The 16,855-nt window shown below is 47.9% G+C and overlaps 1 protein-coding gene and 1 pseudogene across 2 annotated transcripts in view; one reads left to right on the forward strand and one right to left on the reverse strand.

Moving 5' to 3' along the window:
- Positions 1 to 16,855, forward strand: part of LOC110204482 (very-long-chain 3-oxoacyl-CoA reductase-B-like) — a 117,762-nt pseudogene that overhangs the window by 39,255 nt on the left and 61,652 nt on the right. The gene's annotated exons all lie outside the window — the stretch shown is intronic.
- Positions 58 to 14,921, reverse strand: LOC110203906 (very-long-chain 3-oxoacyl-CoA reductase-B-like). Its single transcript, XM_020980301.1, has 12 exons — positions 14,631 to 14,921; positions 13,899 to 13,945; positions 13,346 to 13,421; positions 13,008 to 13,118; positions 12,849 to 12,916; positions 12,214 to 12,258; positions 12,039 to 12,073; positions 11,807 to 11,888; positions 3,940 to 4,005; positions 3,515 to 3,664; positions 256 to 369; positions 58 to 137 (listed from the first exon to the last, which is right to left on the reverse strand). Exons 1-11 carry the CDS (start codon positions 14,803 to 14,805, stop codon positions 274 to 276), a joined length of 951 nt encoding a protein of 316 aa, XP_020835960.1. The 5' UTR covers positions 14,806 to 14,921; the 3' UTR covers positions 58 to 137; positions 256 to 273.

Consider the following 16,855-nt stretch of genomic DNA (forward strand, 5'->3'; position numbering starts at 1 on the left):
GTGTCACCAGGATGGCTGTGAGTGTGCTTGGCCATGCAAGTATTCATAAGTCAGAGAGCTGGCTAAAGAGAGAACTCTTTATTATAACAAGTTACAACTACAGCTTCTCAGGGCTGATGTTTCTCCTCAAAGGGACCCTAGAAAGCAGAACAGAGGGATGAGCCAAGCAGAGGAAACCCCTCTGTTTGCCCCCCTCTTCCCACCAGCAGCAGTCCGTGCCCATCCCCCAACAAAGGCCTCCAATTGAGTCCCCACCTCCTTCCCACAACTTCTTCAGGATATTCTGGATGCTCTGAACCAAGAGTTGAAGAACTTTAGAATCGGAGTGCCGAATTTGAAGTTCGAGGTCAGGGGCCACAGCAACAAGCTCTGAGGGAAGGAGGGAGCACAGTGGTCAGGAGGCAGCCTGGCCTCAGCCTGGCTCCCAGGCCCAGAGCACTGGGGCCTGGGGCACTCCCCCATCAGGGCCTCTTCAGACAACTCCAGAAGAAACAGAGCCCAGCAGATGACTGCTGACTTAGGAACATTAGCCATGGAGCACAGTTGTATTTACCTTAATAAGTATTTCCCAATTACATTTTAATCTGGTTTGGGCAACACTTTCTTGTTTTCATTGCAGGAGTTTTGATATCTCTAGAGTACATGATCTCTAAGGCCCTCCCAGCTCTGACATTCCCTGTTCTAAGGGCCCTCCCAGCTCTGACATTCCATATTCAAAGTCCCTCCCAGCTCTTGCATTCTCTGTTCTAAGGTCTCTGATACTTCTGATATTCTCTATTCTCAGGTGTTCCTTTCAGCTCTGATAGTCCACGATTCTTCCACATGAATGCTATATATTATACTGCCAGTGACCCAGTAAGCATTTATTAAGACGTTACTATGTGCCACGTCTTGCGCTAAGTGCTGGAAACACAAATACAAGCAGAAACAAAGAAAGTCCCTGCCCTCAAGAAGCTTCGCTTCTAATGGAGTGCTAAAAAGAAGCTGAAAAACGGGAAGAGAAAAGGCAGGGGAAGTTCCTATGCAGATGAGTGCAGTGCAGCCTGGATAGAGCTGAAAACAGCTGTTGCCTGGGTCTTCCCCTTAAAATGGATGTTCTGGAAGGAACCAATCAATCAGAAGGTGAAGCCTCACGGGGCAGAGAATGCTGAGGATGAGGCAGCTGGTAATGCAGTGGATAGAGTGCTGGGCTTGGAGTTAGAAAGACCTGAATTTAGGGCAGCTAGGTGGCACAGTGAATAGAACATCGACACTGAGTTCAAATGTGACTCCAGACCTTACTAGTTTTGTGACCCTGAGCAAGTCACTTAACACCAATTTCCTTTAAAAAAAAAATAAGCTCACCTCTGTCTCTGCTTCCTTGGGCAAACTCTAGACCAAGTGATAAATGCCTTGGCAGTCACTTCATCGCCCTAATATTAGATGGAACAGTGGCAACTCACCTATCCAGAGTCTATTTATCTAATGTCCTAATCTCTAAGAAGATAGCATTCAGGAACGAACCTTAGTGTTGCCCTTTCTATTTCAGTCTTTTGCTGCCCTCACTTAATTCCATCAGTCACCCTGCCCTTCTCTAGTTAACTCCATGTACCCTTCTCATCTTTTTTAAAAAACTGAATTAAATATATTTCCTCTCCTTCCCACTTTTCCTGTTTAAAAAGGAAGGGAAAAAACCCCTTGCAATAAGCATGCCTAATCAATTTAAGAAAAATCCCACACTGGCCATGTCCTAAACCTTAGGTCTTGGTATGCACCCTGAGTTCATCACCTTCTGGGGGTCCAGGGGATGTGGTCCATGCATCTTCTACTCTTCTTTGGACTTAGAGAACCAGAGCGCCAAGGTTGTAAGAATTTTGTGTTGAATAAGAGCCAATAGGTTTAGAGAACCCGGTGGGTTCTCCTTGAAGAAGATGAAGAAGCTTTCATGCACATGCACACATTTTGGAGCTAGGGTGTTTCTTTTTGGGGGTCTTGTCATATTCTTGATTCTGTTCTGGACCAACGACTTCGAGAGAACAGCCTATCAAATAACTAAGGCCCAGTGACGTCAATTCAGAAGGACAGAGTTCTTGTGAGCTGACTTGGAGCCACCAAGTTCCACATACCTGCATTCTAGGCTGTTGATAAGAGCCCTAAACATCAAAGTTACCCACAGTGGGTTTTAGGTAACCACAACCTGCATCATTGAATTTTATAGTACTGTGTGGGTTCCTGACAACCGACTTCTAGAGAGTCATTTGCCCTATAACTGAAGACCCCCCATCAAAAAAAGACAAGGTCTTACGCATTGGTCAGATGGGCTGTAGATAAGTGAGTTCCCGTTGACCCATCTAGCATTATGACAACTGGCACTTGGGAATGGGTTCCAATCTGTAAGTCTGGTGGGAGGCATTTCCTTCAAGATCTCAAGACTCAGTATCAGACCCAGGGAGGAGGGGGCTTGCTCTGATGACTTTCTCAGAACATCTGAGCCCTCCACAAGCTATGTGGCTGAGAAGCTAAGGGGCCAATGGCCCAGCATTGACACTGACAGGCTGTGGCACCCTCTCAGTGCCCCAGACAACTCAACAACTCTAGATTGCAGACAAGCTGTATTGGGAGAGGGAGTGTCCTCACCAGGAGTTCCCTACCTCCTATGAAATCACAGGTCCAGGAGCTCATCCTCTCCAAAAGGAGGACTCAGAGCTGTGAGGGACTATGGAGATCACCTGATCACAGCCACTCTCAGTTCACAAGTGGAAAAAAACTGAATTCCAGAGATTTAGGTCTTAGAATCACAGATTTAGAGCTGGAAGGGAGGTCACTGAGACATCCACCTAATTTTACAGATGAGGGAACTGAGTCTCAGAGATATTCAGTGCCTTCCTCAAGCCCTCACAGGCAGGACTGGAATTTCCTAATCCAGTATTCTTTCCTGTGTACCAGACAAACCCTGGGCAAGGTGACTGATGAGGGTCCAGTACATGGCAAGGCTAGTATTTCAGTCCAGCTCTTTTGAATCCAAATCCAATGATCTTTCCATGACACTATAACTGGGGCAGACATCTGACTTCATTCATGCCTCCCATTCTTTCCACAACCCCATTGCTCTTGCTCAAAAAACCCCATTATCCCCCTTCACTCCAATGCCCACACACACACACACACACACACACACACACACACACTCCCCAAAGATCCACCTTCTACCTAGGTGTGTACAGATAGGGTATAATGGCTAGAGCACTGAACCTGGAGTCTGGAATACCTGAGTTCAAATCCAGCCTGTGTGATCCCACACAAGTCACTGAACAGCTGTCTGACTCAGTTTCCTCAATGGGAAAATGAGGATAATAACAGCACCTATCTTGCCAGGGTTGTCATGAGGATCATATGAGATCTTTGTAAAGGGGTTAGTAGAGTTCCTGATGTGTAAGAGTATCCTTCCTTCCCTCCATAGCCATGCCCTCCAGCCAGGAGTTGGTCTGGACACCTTCCCTATTAGTTCAACCCAATGGGCACCCCAGTCACTTACGTGGACAGAGTGTAGGAAACACCCCCAGGTGAAGTTAGAGACGCCTACGGTATCCAAGGCTTCTCTGGCAAAATCATCTGGAGACTTCACCAAGAATTTTATGGGTGGCATCTGGCTCATGTTACTGGAAACTACCAGAGGAGTAAGAGTCTGGAGAAAGAAGTTGATGACTAGATGGAAGGGTCATAGCTCTCACTCTACCCACCTCCCAAAAGCTTCCTCCCCTTTAGCTGCTCACCCATCTTTGTCCCCACCCTCTTGCTACCTCACCAAACTACTGCCTCTCACCAATCCCACTTACCTTGGCCCCCTTGCCCTCTTCCCAAGCTCTCCCCCATCTCTCAGCTCCTCACAGACTTTCCCATCCATCTCTTCAGGCCCTAACAATCACACAAGCACATTCACACTCACACCCACACCCATACCTGTATGATGACTCCAGAGGACTGGTATTCCAAGGCCACAGCCCGAGAGAAGCTATTCATAAAGGCCTAGGAGTGAGAGACGGTGAGTCACAGAATGTTAGCATGAGAAGACACCTAGAGTACAGTCAGCGGAACCCACTCCTGAAGAGCAGTCTTCACTAAACCCTCAATGAGTAGTAGTCCTCCAGCTTCTGCTGGAAGACCTCCCAAGATGGGATGCTCACTACCTCCCCAGGCAGCCTCCACTCTGTGGCCGCTCTCAGTGAGAGGACCCTTGTTCTGCCCTGGGCACACTACTGCTCCTGATTCTGCCCTGTGGGTTCAACGAGAACAAGAGTGGTTCTTGTCTACATGACATTCTTCCAAGTACTGGAGGAGAGTTCCCAAGTCCTGCATGAAGCCTTTTCTTCTCCTGGCTAAATATGCCTGGTTCTATACACCAATCAAACAGCTAAGAAGTATTTAATAGCCCACTCTCTGCAGGGGTTCTTCTAGGCACTAGAAATAAAATAAAAACAGAAAGCCAAAGAAAACACAATAAAAACAACCAAAACAATCCCTGCCCTCCAGAGGCTTCCATTCTACCCTGAGAAACATGTGTCCATATGTATACATATCAAACATATGCAGCTATGGCCCAATAACAGAGTGCTAGATCTGGCTTCAAGAAAATCAGAGTGTAAAGCCTGCCTTAGCCTTGTACTGGCTGTGTGACCCTGGGAAAGTCACTTAACCTCTGTCTCTGTTGGCCTCAAATTCCACATCTATAAATGGGCATAATAACAGCAACCACCTGCCAAGTTTTTGTGAGGATCAAATGGGATATTTGTAAAGTACATTGCAAACCTTCAAGTCTTATACAAATACTAGTAACTATTGTTCTTTTAATACCAAGTAATTGATAGGTGAAGCACCTGGGGCAGTGTGAATGATCAGAAACGCCTCAAGTAGACAGTGCCAATTGAGCTGAGCTTTGGAGGAAGCTGGAGATTCTAAAAGCTGGAGGTGAGTAGGGAGAGCAGGACAGAAATAGAGACAGGGGTGGGGGGGCAGTACAGTGTCCTCTCTGGGCAGCAGCAGGAAAGTCAATTCTGCCGGGCTCTAGCATGCGTAGTACACATAGGAGACCACATAGTCCAGCAGCAAGAGGGCTGGATTCAGGCTGGCCTCAAATCCTATTTCTGAAACCACTTGGATGACCATGGGTAAGTCACTTAAGCTCCCCAGGCCTCAGTTTTCTCCTCTGTAAAGTGAGGACAGTTGGACTAAATGATCTCTGAGGCCTCTTCCACGTTTAGAGCAATGATTAAATCCCACTCATACTACTTGCTACTAGCTGGATGATCATGGGTGAGTTACTTCTTTTCTCTCGGTCTCAGTTTCCTTGCATGTGAAATGAGGGACAGCCTCTGAGGGCTATTCCAGCTCTCCATTTGTGATCCTACTGTGCTCATGAGTAACAATGCTGGGAAAGGAGTTGCAAGCCTGGCTATGAAGGTTTGAAACACCAAAGAGTGGAGTTTGTATCAGACCAGATTCAAGGTCCTGCTGGTTCCCATCAGCACGTTCTCCAGCTCATCAATGTTCCATCTAAACTGTGACACAGCCTAACATTGTCCTCTCTTCAGGGGATAGTTCCCAAACTTTGTAATTCACTCATTTCAGTCACCTCAGACTCTTCTTCACCCTCTTGATCACAAAGAGTGAGACACTCCTGAAATGACCGATTGACAAAACTTAGCCGCAAAATGGCAAAGATACTGGAGTGATTTACCATTTCCTTCTCCAATTCATTTTACACATAAGGAAACTGAAGCCAATAGGGTTAAGTGACTTGCCCAGGGTTACATAGCTAGTAAGTGTCTGAGGCCAGATTTGAATTTAGGAAGAGGAATCTTCCTGACTCCAGGCACTGTAGTGTGCCACCTAGCTGCCCTATGGTTCCCGAAACAATAGAAGAATTTTTCCACTGACCTTGACAATTTCCTGTGTCATTCAAAGTCTGGGTCAGATTTCTCCTTTCTAGGAAGTCTTTCCTGACCACTCTGGCCCCCAGGGCTCTTTGACATCTCTGAGCTTTTCCACAATGCTTCTGGATCAGATTGGCTATCCCTTCCCACCCTGACTCTTCTAGGAAGCCTTCCCTGCCTGAAGGACCCCTCCAAATGAGGTCACAAAGAGTTGGCACAACTGAAACAATTCAACAGCCTATTTCTTGCCCACGTTCTTGCCCAGGTTTCTCTGACTCTGGGTACAGCACTCTACCCACTGCACTATGTAGTCTCCTATCTATGCCACACATACTAGGAGCCAGTGGGATTGGCCTTGCTAATCCTCACACAGGCTCAAGGAGCTTCTATTCAATCTGGAGAGAAAATAAATCCCTAAATATTTGTTGTTATTTTTTAATCTTGTCTAATTCTTCATGACCTCATTTTGAGGTTCTCTTGGCAAACATACTGAAGAAGTTTGGCATTCCTTCTCCAGCTCATTTTACAAATGAGGAAACTGAGGCAAAAATGCTGAAGTGACTTGCCCAGGGTCCCACACCTAGTGTCTCAGGCCAGATTTAAACTCAGGAACATGTCTTCCTAACTCCAGGACAAGCCCTCTGTACACTATGGCGCCACCTAGGGTCCATATTCCCAATAAACCTCATCAAAATCAACACAAGGCCAGTTTGGTTTTGGGGGGTTTTTTGAGTGGAGAGGCGTGGGTGGGGAGCCCAAGCGTCTGAGAGGCTCAGAAGAAGTTTTCCCAGTTTGGTGAACAGGCCTCATATGGCATATCCTCAAAGCCCCTCACTATCCTGCTTGCATTTCTTTGCATGTTTTCCTGACTATCGGTTTTCTTCTAAAGGGTAGCACTCACAATTGACTGCGAGAGTCTTGATGTGGTGCTGCCAGAGTAGAGTACAGAGAGATACGACTGCTCACGAGCTTGTTCCTGGAGTCCAAGATCTAGTTAGCTTTTTGGCTGCTAAATCACAGTAATACTAGATACTGAGCTTGCAATCCATTGAAATCTCCAGGTCTTTTTCAGATAAACTGTTGTCCTAACAAAAAACTGGATTTCTGCACCTAATGTAAAGTTACATTCCTCCCTTTACAGTTTCGTCTTACTAGCCTCCACCCAGCCTGTCACGATCCCTTCACTTCCTGGCTCTGTCATCCATTCTTGTTGGGGGGGTTGGGGTGGCAGTAACCTGGAGAGAACACTGGAGGCAGAAGGACCTGGCTTGAAATGCAGCTTTACACACTTCCTAGCTGTATGACCCTGGCCAGCTCACTTCAACTCTATCTGCCTCAGTTTCCTCATCTATAAATGTGCATAACAGCAACAACTTCCCAAGGTTGTTGTGAGGACAAATTGAGATAATCTTTGTAGAGTACTTAGCACAGTGCCTAACACATAGTAGACACTATGAAACACACGTTCCCTTCTCCTTTCCCTCCCGACTTTGGGTCAGCTGCACATTTGAATAAACATTTCATCTTTGCCTTCATCAAAGTCAATGATTTAAAATAACAAAACACTTAGCAGACTACGCCCCAGCACAGATCCCTTTGGCACTCCAGGAGAACTCTTTCCAGCTTGATATTATCTAAGTATAAATGATTAACTCTTGGAAAATGGTCATTCCAGTGATTTGAGACTCCTGCACTTAATAACTTACAATAGTTAGCATTTTTGTTATGCTTACTATGTTTCAGGCATTTCACTAAGTGCTTTACAATTATCTTCTCATTTGATCCTCAAAACAGCCCTTGGAAGTAGGTACTATTAGTATCCCCATTTTACAGGTGAAGACACTGAAAAGAGAGATTAAGTGACTTGCCCAGGGTCACATAGCTAGTAAGGCTCTGAGTTCCAGACCGGCACTCTGTGTACCATGGCGCCCCCTAGTGGCCTCAATCAAGCTACCATCTAGCCCACATCTCTCTCTTTTCCACATCATGAGACATATTATCAAACACTTGGGTGAGACCCAGGTAAATACTATCTATTGAGTACCCTTGATCTCTGCTAGTTTTGTGCACCTGTCCTAAGAGGAAATAAGGTTATTTTGGCAAGACCTGTTGTTACTGCAGCTCTGCTGGCACTCTGTGACCACCGCTTCTTCCTTTGGACACGGTTCCCTTTCCTGGGGTGACAAGAAAGGCTTCTGACCAAAGGAATTCTGGAGCCTCAGGACAAAGGATGTGGTAGAGTGAGGGGTCTCTGGGGGTCTGCTCAGGGCTCAGAACATAGAATGTTAGAGCTGGGAGGAAGAAATGGTACAGATTGTAGGGACTTTAGAACAGGGAATACTGAGGAGGGGTACATTAGAATAGGAAATGACAGAGCTGGGAGGGACTTTAGAACAGAGTGTGTGAGGGCCAGGAGGGGCCTTTGAGCATAGCATGCCAGAACTAGGAGGGAGTGGTCAAGATAGTAGAGTTACAGACCAGGGCCCAGCTGAACTCTCCCAACATTTCCTGCCAAACAACTTTAAAATATTGCTTCAAATCAAATTTTGGAGCAGCAAAGCCAACAAAAGGTCACAGGAAGACATTATTCCAGCTTAAGACAACTTAGGAGGTCAACAGGAAAGGTCTGGAACCTCGGGGTGGATAAAGGCCCAGAGTGTGACAGGGACACCCAATGGTGGGTCTTGCAGCTGATTGCAGTGACAGTGGCAGCTTTGGGAGCTCTCAGCACACAGATGGTAAGGGGGGTGGCACAAATGATCAGAAACAGATTACAAGGGACCTTTGGGTGGCACTGGGTGATTGGGAACTCTATGGCCCATTCACAGTTCTGGGTAGCACTTCCAGAGTGGATAGGAGTGCTGCTGGTCAGTCACAAGGGAGCAGGGACCTTGGTCACAGTTCCAAGGCAAAGAGATGGGTAGTGCTTGTGGCTGCAGGAGAATTGCGGACCTGGTCACAGTTCCAGAGTGGTGGCTCTAGGGGAGCAGGAGCCCTTCCTGGGTCAAGCCCAGAGAGCAGATCAAGAAAGCAGTGACTACACCTCTCCCCACATTGTACCACCTTGAAAGCAATGAAAATTTAGAGACTCTCACAACTAGCTCTGAAACAGAACACAAAAAACCTAAAGCTTGGTACAGCGCCTCTCTACCCTCAGGAGAACAGAACCCAACTTTAATGTCCAGTTTAAAGTCAAGAAGTAGGCTGGAAAAATGAACACACAACAAATTACAACAAAAGGAAAAAAAACCTTGACCATGGTGGAGGGAAGACCAAGACATAAACTTAAAAGAAGACAACAGTGTATTTATATTGAATTTTACACGGTTAACAAAATCTAAGAGGGACCTTAGAACATATATGTCAGGCCAGAACAGAGAATAACGGAGCCAGAAGGGTCCTTAGAATAAAGAATATCAGAGCAGAGATGAGCCTCACAACAGAGAATATTAGGGATGGCTGTAGAGCAGAGTAAGTCTGAGCTGGGAGAGTCCTTAAAGAAGGCATCATCAGCTTTGACAATGTTATTAGAACAGAAAACATCAGAACTGAGAAAATAGCATGTGAAGCATGAGAAGACCCTTAGAATATGGAACATCAGATCTTCGGGTGGGATTGAGTGGGTAAGAGAGTGTATGGTAGCCTAGAACAAACATGTCAGAGCTGGGAGGAGACTTAGAACACACATCGTTAAAGCTGCAAAGTACCTCAGATTATAGACTGCCAGAACCCGGAGGGACTTTAAGATACAGAACAAGGAATCTCAGAGAGGAAAGGGCTTCCACAGAACATGTGGATGTTACAGAATCCCAGAGTCCTCAAGCTCGAAGGCATCCCATCTAGAAGGCATCTAGTCCATCCCACACCTGAGGAATCCCTTCCATAATGCAAGTGACCGGTGGTCGCCCAGTTTGACTTTCAGTGAGGGACAAACTACGGTGTTGCGAAGAAACTCATTCTATTTAAGGTTCTGATAGGAAGCTCTTCTTGATATCATACCTATATTTATTCTAACTGAGTTGTTTCAGTCATATCCAACTCTTCATGAGCCCATTTTGGGGTTTTCTTGGCAGAGACGCTGGAGTGGTTTGACATTTCCTTCTCCAACTTATTTTGCAGATGAGGAAACTGAAGGAAACAGGGTTAAATGACTTGCCCATGGTAACAAAGCCAGTGTATGAGGGCAGATTTGCACTCAGGTCTTCCTGACTTCAGGCCTGATGCTCTATCCACTGTGCCACCCAGCTGCCCCAAGTCTAGATTTGCCTCTGCAACTTCTACCATTATCCCTGGATCTACCCTCAACAAAAAGAGTAGAATTGCTTTTCCATATGACAGCCCTTCAAATGCTTGGAGACAGCTCTCACAATGCCCTGGCCTCCAGTCACTTCTTCCCTTGGCCAGACACACCCAATTCCTTCAACAGATCATGATGTGGTAAACACCGAAAGACAGAATGGAACAGAGCCAATCTCCCTTCCCTCCCATGGTTTTACTACCACCTTGATAGCGATGACTCTCAGAATACAACCTTTAGCCCTGGCCTCATCCATGAAGTTCCTGTCTGTTGTCTCCACCTGGAGCATATCCAGAACCAAGACGACCTTTTTCCTTTACCCCATGCTTTTCTGACCTTAGTACCACCATGCAAGCATTCTCCTCTGATAAGAACCTTAAGGTTAGCTTTGCTGCTTCCCTCTTCCCTCTGCTAGAATCCAGTCAGTGACCAGGTCTTCTGCAGTTCATATCCTTGGTATCTTTCCTATCCCCTCCTCCCTTTCTAGGGACACTGCTGTGGTTTGTGCTCTTACCACCACCTGTTTAATCGATCAGAAGAGCCTTCTCACAGCTGTTCCTAGGTGCACTCTTTCTCTCTACCCATCTATCCTTCAAATTTTACTGAGGATCAACTTGCTTATGCACAGATCCGTCTACATCACTGGCCTCCTCAGAAAAATTTTAACGGCTCCTTGTTGCTATTAAGTAAAAGGTAAAGCATCCTCTATGTCCCAGCAGAATGAAAGTTTCTTTCACCGAACATACTGTCATGTGCTTGAAGACATTTCTAGGCCAAGCACCCACAGCCCCTCCAATTAATGCCTGTATTTCCTAAACATCTCACTCCCCTCAGCCCTGTTATGGATCTTCTGGACCTCAAAATCTTCTCTGCTTGCTATCCACTCTGGAAACTTTCCTCACCCCTGGGCCTCCTCACTCTAGAGCATCCTTCCAACCTTGCTGCCTGCCTGACCAGTTCCAGCTGGAGTCTGCTTTTGGTGGAGATGCCTAGACTGCCTCCTTTTTATTCCTCACCTGGCCTTACTCAGGACTTTCTGGATTTAACAATGATGACCCTCCCCCATTCCTGAATCCTAGGGCAAAGATTGTTCATCTTGCTTGTACACATATCTCCACTGCTTATCACAGAGCCTAGTGAGACTTTAATAATTCCTTAATGAACTCTCGTGTCCTTCCCTCATGTGGCAAGCTTTGTCAGTGTCAAAAGGCAAAAGTGAACCTCAGCTTCCATTGCTATCTCCCAGGAGGCACCTGGGGCCCCACTTGATAAGGGAGCACTCAGAGTTTGTCTGGTTTCATTTTATTACTCTGTGAGGCCCCCCATTAAGAAAATTACTGAACCCACAGTGGTGGTGGGTGAATATGGGTGAAGGGCTTAGTATCTACTCTCTGGTTTTATATACACTAGAACTGAAACTGAGAGAGCTGGTTGCCCAATGACTATGAGGGAATCAGGGGTAGAGGGGGCACTCCCCCCACCCCACTGCTTTCAGCTCGACATGGGACACTCTGTTCATTCCATCCCCATGCCTGAACCTCTTTCTTGTTCCTGGTAACTTCAAAGGGTCTGGCCTCTTTCAGATGTGGGACCCATTTACCTTAGTAGCCGCATATAATGCCAAGAATGGGGAAGGCTGCCTGCCAGCCTCAGAGGATATGTTGATGATGACTCCTCGTCCCCTGCAGAATCGGAGAAGAAAACTGAGAATGGCCAAATGAAAGGTAAATGAGTGTCTCAGGGGGAGGGGTGTGTGTGAGATATGTGAGGAGGTCTGTATAGATGGGAAACAGGCCCTAGAGATGGAGAGAAGGGGATGCCTGGGCCCCTACCTGGCTACCATCTGAGGCAGGATGATCCGGGTCATCTGTGGAGGAAGAAGTAAAGGCTAAATCTACCTAATGATCCACCCTTGGCATACTGCCTGAACTCTCCCCATATCCCTCCCCCCCACTCCCTTCCATCCCCTGCCAATGATGTTTCTTGTCTCTTCTGCCTCAGTCTTACCTGAACCATTGACAGCATGTTACAATTCATCATGTCTGTGAAACTCTGGGAAGACAGAGGACACCTTTTATTTTTCATGGGCCCCAGAGTCTCTCACTTCCCCCAAAAGCAACCTGGCCATGAATTCTCAGGTTGTAGTTTGCTGAGACATTAATGTCTTTCTCAACCTTCAAGGCTCCCCCCGCTTTCGGCCTCCCCCATCAAGGTCCATCTCCTCTAGGAAAATTTCTCTAAGCACTCAAATCCCTCCCCCCCAAGCTTGACCCAAGGCCCAATTAAAACAAATTATACCACATTTGTAAATAAATACACGGACAATAAATAGACTTAAAATGGAACAAATTGTCAGGAATTTTCAAGGCAACATTTTCTCAACATTGGTTATTATTATGGCCACAAAAGCAAGGGGAGCTCACATTTCTGACCTGATTTAAATTTAGAAAGCACTTTCTGCCTGTTAGAAAGGTGGCAGAGTTGGGGGGGGGTGAGATAGAAGGTAAGATGGAGTAATTAAGGAAGGGGCACACAAAGAGGGCAGGATCAAGGAGGGGAGAAGAAGAGATGGAAAAATTGAGAGAAATGGAAAAGGGCATGAGTTGGGCGGGGGTGGGGAGGGGTAATGTAGCTTCCTCTACCTTGCCTGGATTCTTCACATCCATTAGCTTCTGGGCCATTATATTGGTAGCTACTCCAACATTGTTCACTGGAAAAAAATCAGATCAGTACCACAGAGCAAGGTGATGCAGAGGAATTCTGGGGCAGGACTGAGAAGGGAAGAGGGAATGGGTATGTACCTAGAATGCCGATGTCTAGGCCCTCCAAGCCTCTCTCAACTGTCTCATAGATCTCCAAGCCTCCACTGAAGTCCACCTGGATGACTCTTGTTTCCTTACCATGGAGTCTCTCTGTAGGAAAACTCAGAGAATTCAGAAACAGAAGCTTAATGCTGCTCCTTATTATATAGATGAGGAAAGGCCCAGAGAACACATGGGACTAACTGGCTCCGGCTCACACACAGCCCATGTCTAGCAGAGCTGTGTCCAACCTGAGTCGTTTGGTTGCAAATCCCACTGTGGAACCTTGAACAGCCTCACTTCTCTCCCATGGCCCTCCTTTCTAGTGCAGCCCTCACCAATGTCCTCTGCCTCCCGACGTAACTTGCTGAGATCTCGGCTCACCAGTACAACATTGAGGCCTCTTCGGGCCAGCTGTATGGAGACAGGAGAATGGGGAGACTGAGGGAGTGGGCACACAGAACCTCCCAAACCTACAGAAGACTCAAGAAGGTCCATCCAAATAAGCAGGCGTGCATAGGACAAAGAAGGATGTGGGGAATTCATAGGAACCCCTGAGCAGAAACACTCAGGACAAATATGGATGTACTTAAATGTCTGTCTTTCTATCATCTATACATCTTTGTGTATATGTATGTATCTATGTATGTACATACATTCACATGTAACATTAATTACCACATTTATATGTATTTACACAGGAATCCCCCTGCAAACACATGTCCTGAGGTTCTAGAAAATAATCAGGGCACATAGAAGAAAGCATGTATGGGACAAAACACCGAATGCATGGGACCGTGTATGTGGAATGCAATGGAATAGAGATGTGGGGCCATGTCCAGGTATACTAAAGACAGATTCAGTTGGCCCCAGCCACCCCCCCCAACTTACCTCATGAGCATAGCTCCTGCCGATTCCGTTTGTGGCCCCGGTTACCACTGTGAGGAGAGAGATCTGGCAGTCCCTGGGGGGAACCCTCTGGAGGACCCACCCAATGGGAGATCCCAGAAAGGGACAGGAGAGAGCCTCTACTCTCCACCTCCTCCTTCTGAGTTCTACTTCCGTGGCCCAGGAATTGAAAAGGACTTTAAGCTGTTTGTGCAGTAGAGCTCAACCTGGAAATGAGAGTCTGCACAAGGGGGGAATGTGCTTGCAGGGGGCCTGCAGCCCTAGGGGCATCCCTGAATGTGAGCACCGACATATGCAATACTGAGATCAGAGGACCTCAGATGTAAAGCCTCCCAGGACTCTGGAAATCATTTAGTCCAGCTGCCCCCAATGTGAAAAAACTACAAAAACAAAAAAAGCCACCCAAGTCTCAGCCCTCCTCAGGGTTACCCACATCATGGAATCAGATTCAAGGTTCAGACAGACCTTGGGGCCCCCTGGTCAGACACTTATTTTATAAACAAGGAAAGTGAAGCCCAGAGTGGAAGTGACTTGCCCAGGGGGGTCACAGGGGGTCCGAAGCAGCTTGACTGAATTTTGAATTCAGGTCCTGGAATCCTCTGTCCATGGTCCACAGACTCTTCTGAGGCAGCAGGTCACATGAACCCTATCATCAGAGCCCTTGCCCCTTCCCTCCCCCTTGGGCCCCTTTCCCTCCCTCCTTCTCCCACACACCTGCCCAGGCCCCTTGTCTCCTGAGAGAAATGCCAAGGCCCAGGCCAATCTGGGGCAGCCCATAGACCAGCAGGGCATGGCCCAGCCACCAGGCTACCCGCAGAAGCCACCAGGTTGCAGCCACAGTGCCGAGCATTTGGAAGGCTGAGCCACCTAGTTCCATCCACGACCCCATCCTGGACAGGACAACCTGGAGGTTCGGCAGGACAGCCTTGGTGAGGGGCAGGCTCAGCTCTACAGAATCCAGAGGATGAAAGGCCACAGGATCACCCAGGTCCTAAGGTCTGAGGGGGGAGGAGTCACCTGGCAATGAAGGACTGGTGGACCGCCCAGGTGGCATGGTAACCGGGCGGGGCCGGCCAGCCTAAGACCTGGCATGGAGGAACCCTGGCATCCTGGAAGGAACCACAGCGATGCCTGGTGACTAGCATTGGTTGTACATAGTGGGCAGGGATGTTGGGGACTGTGCCCTGTGCCCTCTCCTCCCACTGTATCCCTCCATCCCAAGGACACTCGGCCATCTCTTTCGAAACACTTTATTGAAACCTACTGACGGTACGGAGGGTGAGGCAGCTCCCAGCCTCCAGGCCCTTCCCATGCCCCAACCCAGTGGAAGGCTCCTGAAACCAGAATCTAGGAGCACTGACATGGCCTCTACCAAGTCTTCCCAGAGAAGCCATCAAAGGACACTAGACCTTGGGAACCACAGTGGGGGTGGGACACAGGTGAGGAGGGCTGCTCCTCCACTATGCCCAGGGGCTGGAGTCTGGCTCAGCAGGAGATTGGATGTCAGGCAGAAAGTGGCAGCTGGCTGCGATGTCCAGGCGCTCGTTCAGGGCGCAGAGGTCGCTGCCAGCCAGGCAGATGCTGTGGGCTGCCACCAAGCCCATGGGCTGCCAGGCCGGCTACATCGAGGTCAGCTTGCCAGTATACACCACGCACCGTGGCGTTCATGTCGTGGCCCAGGCATGTATTGAATGATTGAGCCAGGCATCAGACCAGTGGCCGGGAATACAAAAAAAAAACACTCAAAAACCCCAAACACTTCCCAATTCTTCCCATCGAGGAGCTTATATTCCTATCTGGAAGACAGCAAGCCAATAACATTGCACGCACAGATGTATGCTAAACAGATGGAAAGTGCTCTCAGAGGGAAGAGGTGGGATCCGGTGGGGAAAGGACTTCCTGCAGAAGCTGGGCTATGTATCAGGTACTGTCCCAGGCTCTGGGGATACAAGGCACAGATTGTAGAAATGGGAGGTTTAGGAGGAGGGGTAGGTTTGAGAGGAAAGATTGTGGCCTCTGTTAGGATTCTCAGCTATGGGACATCCAGATGGAAATATCCAGCAGGCAGTGCTGATGTGAGCCCGGAGCTTGGCAGACAAATGTGGGCCACATATGGGAGTCATCTGGGATGTGGGATGATCACTGAGCCCTTGCAACAAGGTTATTATCTGGGGGGCACTTAGCTAGGGAGAGCAGGGAAGGCGGGAAGCAGGATCAGCTAAGTTATTATCAGGTGGAAGGAGGAGCAGGCAGGAGAAGTGCATCCTGAAAACCTAGAGGAGACAGTATTAAGGGGAGAGGATGATAGGCTGGGTCCAAAGCAGCAGAGAGACGGAGGATGAGTGAGAAAAGGTCACTGGATTTAGCAGTAGAGAAATTCCTGGTGGCTCAGAAGAGGGCACTTTCAATCAGGTGGTGAAGACGGAAATCAGATTGCCTGAGGGTGGAGAAGTGACTGGGAGGTGAGAAAGTGATAAGAGATGAGAAAGTGATAAAGCAGGATGGAGAGTGAATCCTGGAGGGCTTCCTGGAGGAGGTGAGCTCAGAACTGGAGGGGTGGGCTGCAAAGGAGACACCTGACCTGAGCTTCTCCTTCCGTCTCTTGACCTTCCAGCTTCCAGCAGCGGGTAGAGAGCTTCCATGAGAACCCAAGCATCCGAGGGCTGCCGTGTGACAGTTATATCAGTCAGACAATTACCTTAGTGAGCTGTGGCCCCCTCCATCACTAAGTCAGACCCTAGAGAGGATGGAAGAACGGCCCCAGCATGACCTAATGTTTTCCCCATGTTGACCCAATCTTTCGTTGGGGAGTCTGTCCCTATTGTAAACATTCTGAGGTCCTTTCCTTCCTGTCCCCAACTCTATCCTCCTGGGAAAGGGCCACAGAAAGGGCCCCTGTATACCTCCTCTGGAAACATGGAAAGGGACGCCCATTCTGG

The sequence above is a fragment of the Phascolarctos cinereus genome, unplaced genomic scaffold (assembly GCF_003287225.1).
Source record: "Phascolarctos cinereus isolate Bilbo 61053 unplaced genomic scaffold, phaCin_HiC Scaffold_726;HRSCAF=1367, whole genome shotgun sequence".
Lineage (NCBI taxonomy): Eukaryota > Metazoa > Chordata > Mammalia > Diprotodontia > Phascolarctidae > Phascolarctos > Phascolarctos cinereus.

Coding starts and splice junctions, on each gene's coding strand:
- LOC110203906 (XM_020980301.1), bottom strand. CDS start 14,805: ATGGGGTCGTGGATGGAACTAGGTGGCTCAGCCTTCCAAATGCTCGGC. Junction 12,917..13,007: donor CCTAGACATCGGCATTCTAG/GTACATACCCAT, acceptor ATTTTTTTCCAG/TGAACAATGTTGGAGTAGCT. Junction 3,665..3,939: donor CCTCTGGAGTCATCATACAG/GTATGGGTGTGG, acceptor TTCTTTCTCCAG/ACTCTTACTCCTCTGGTAGT.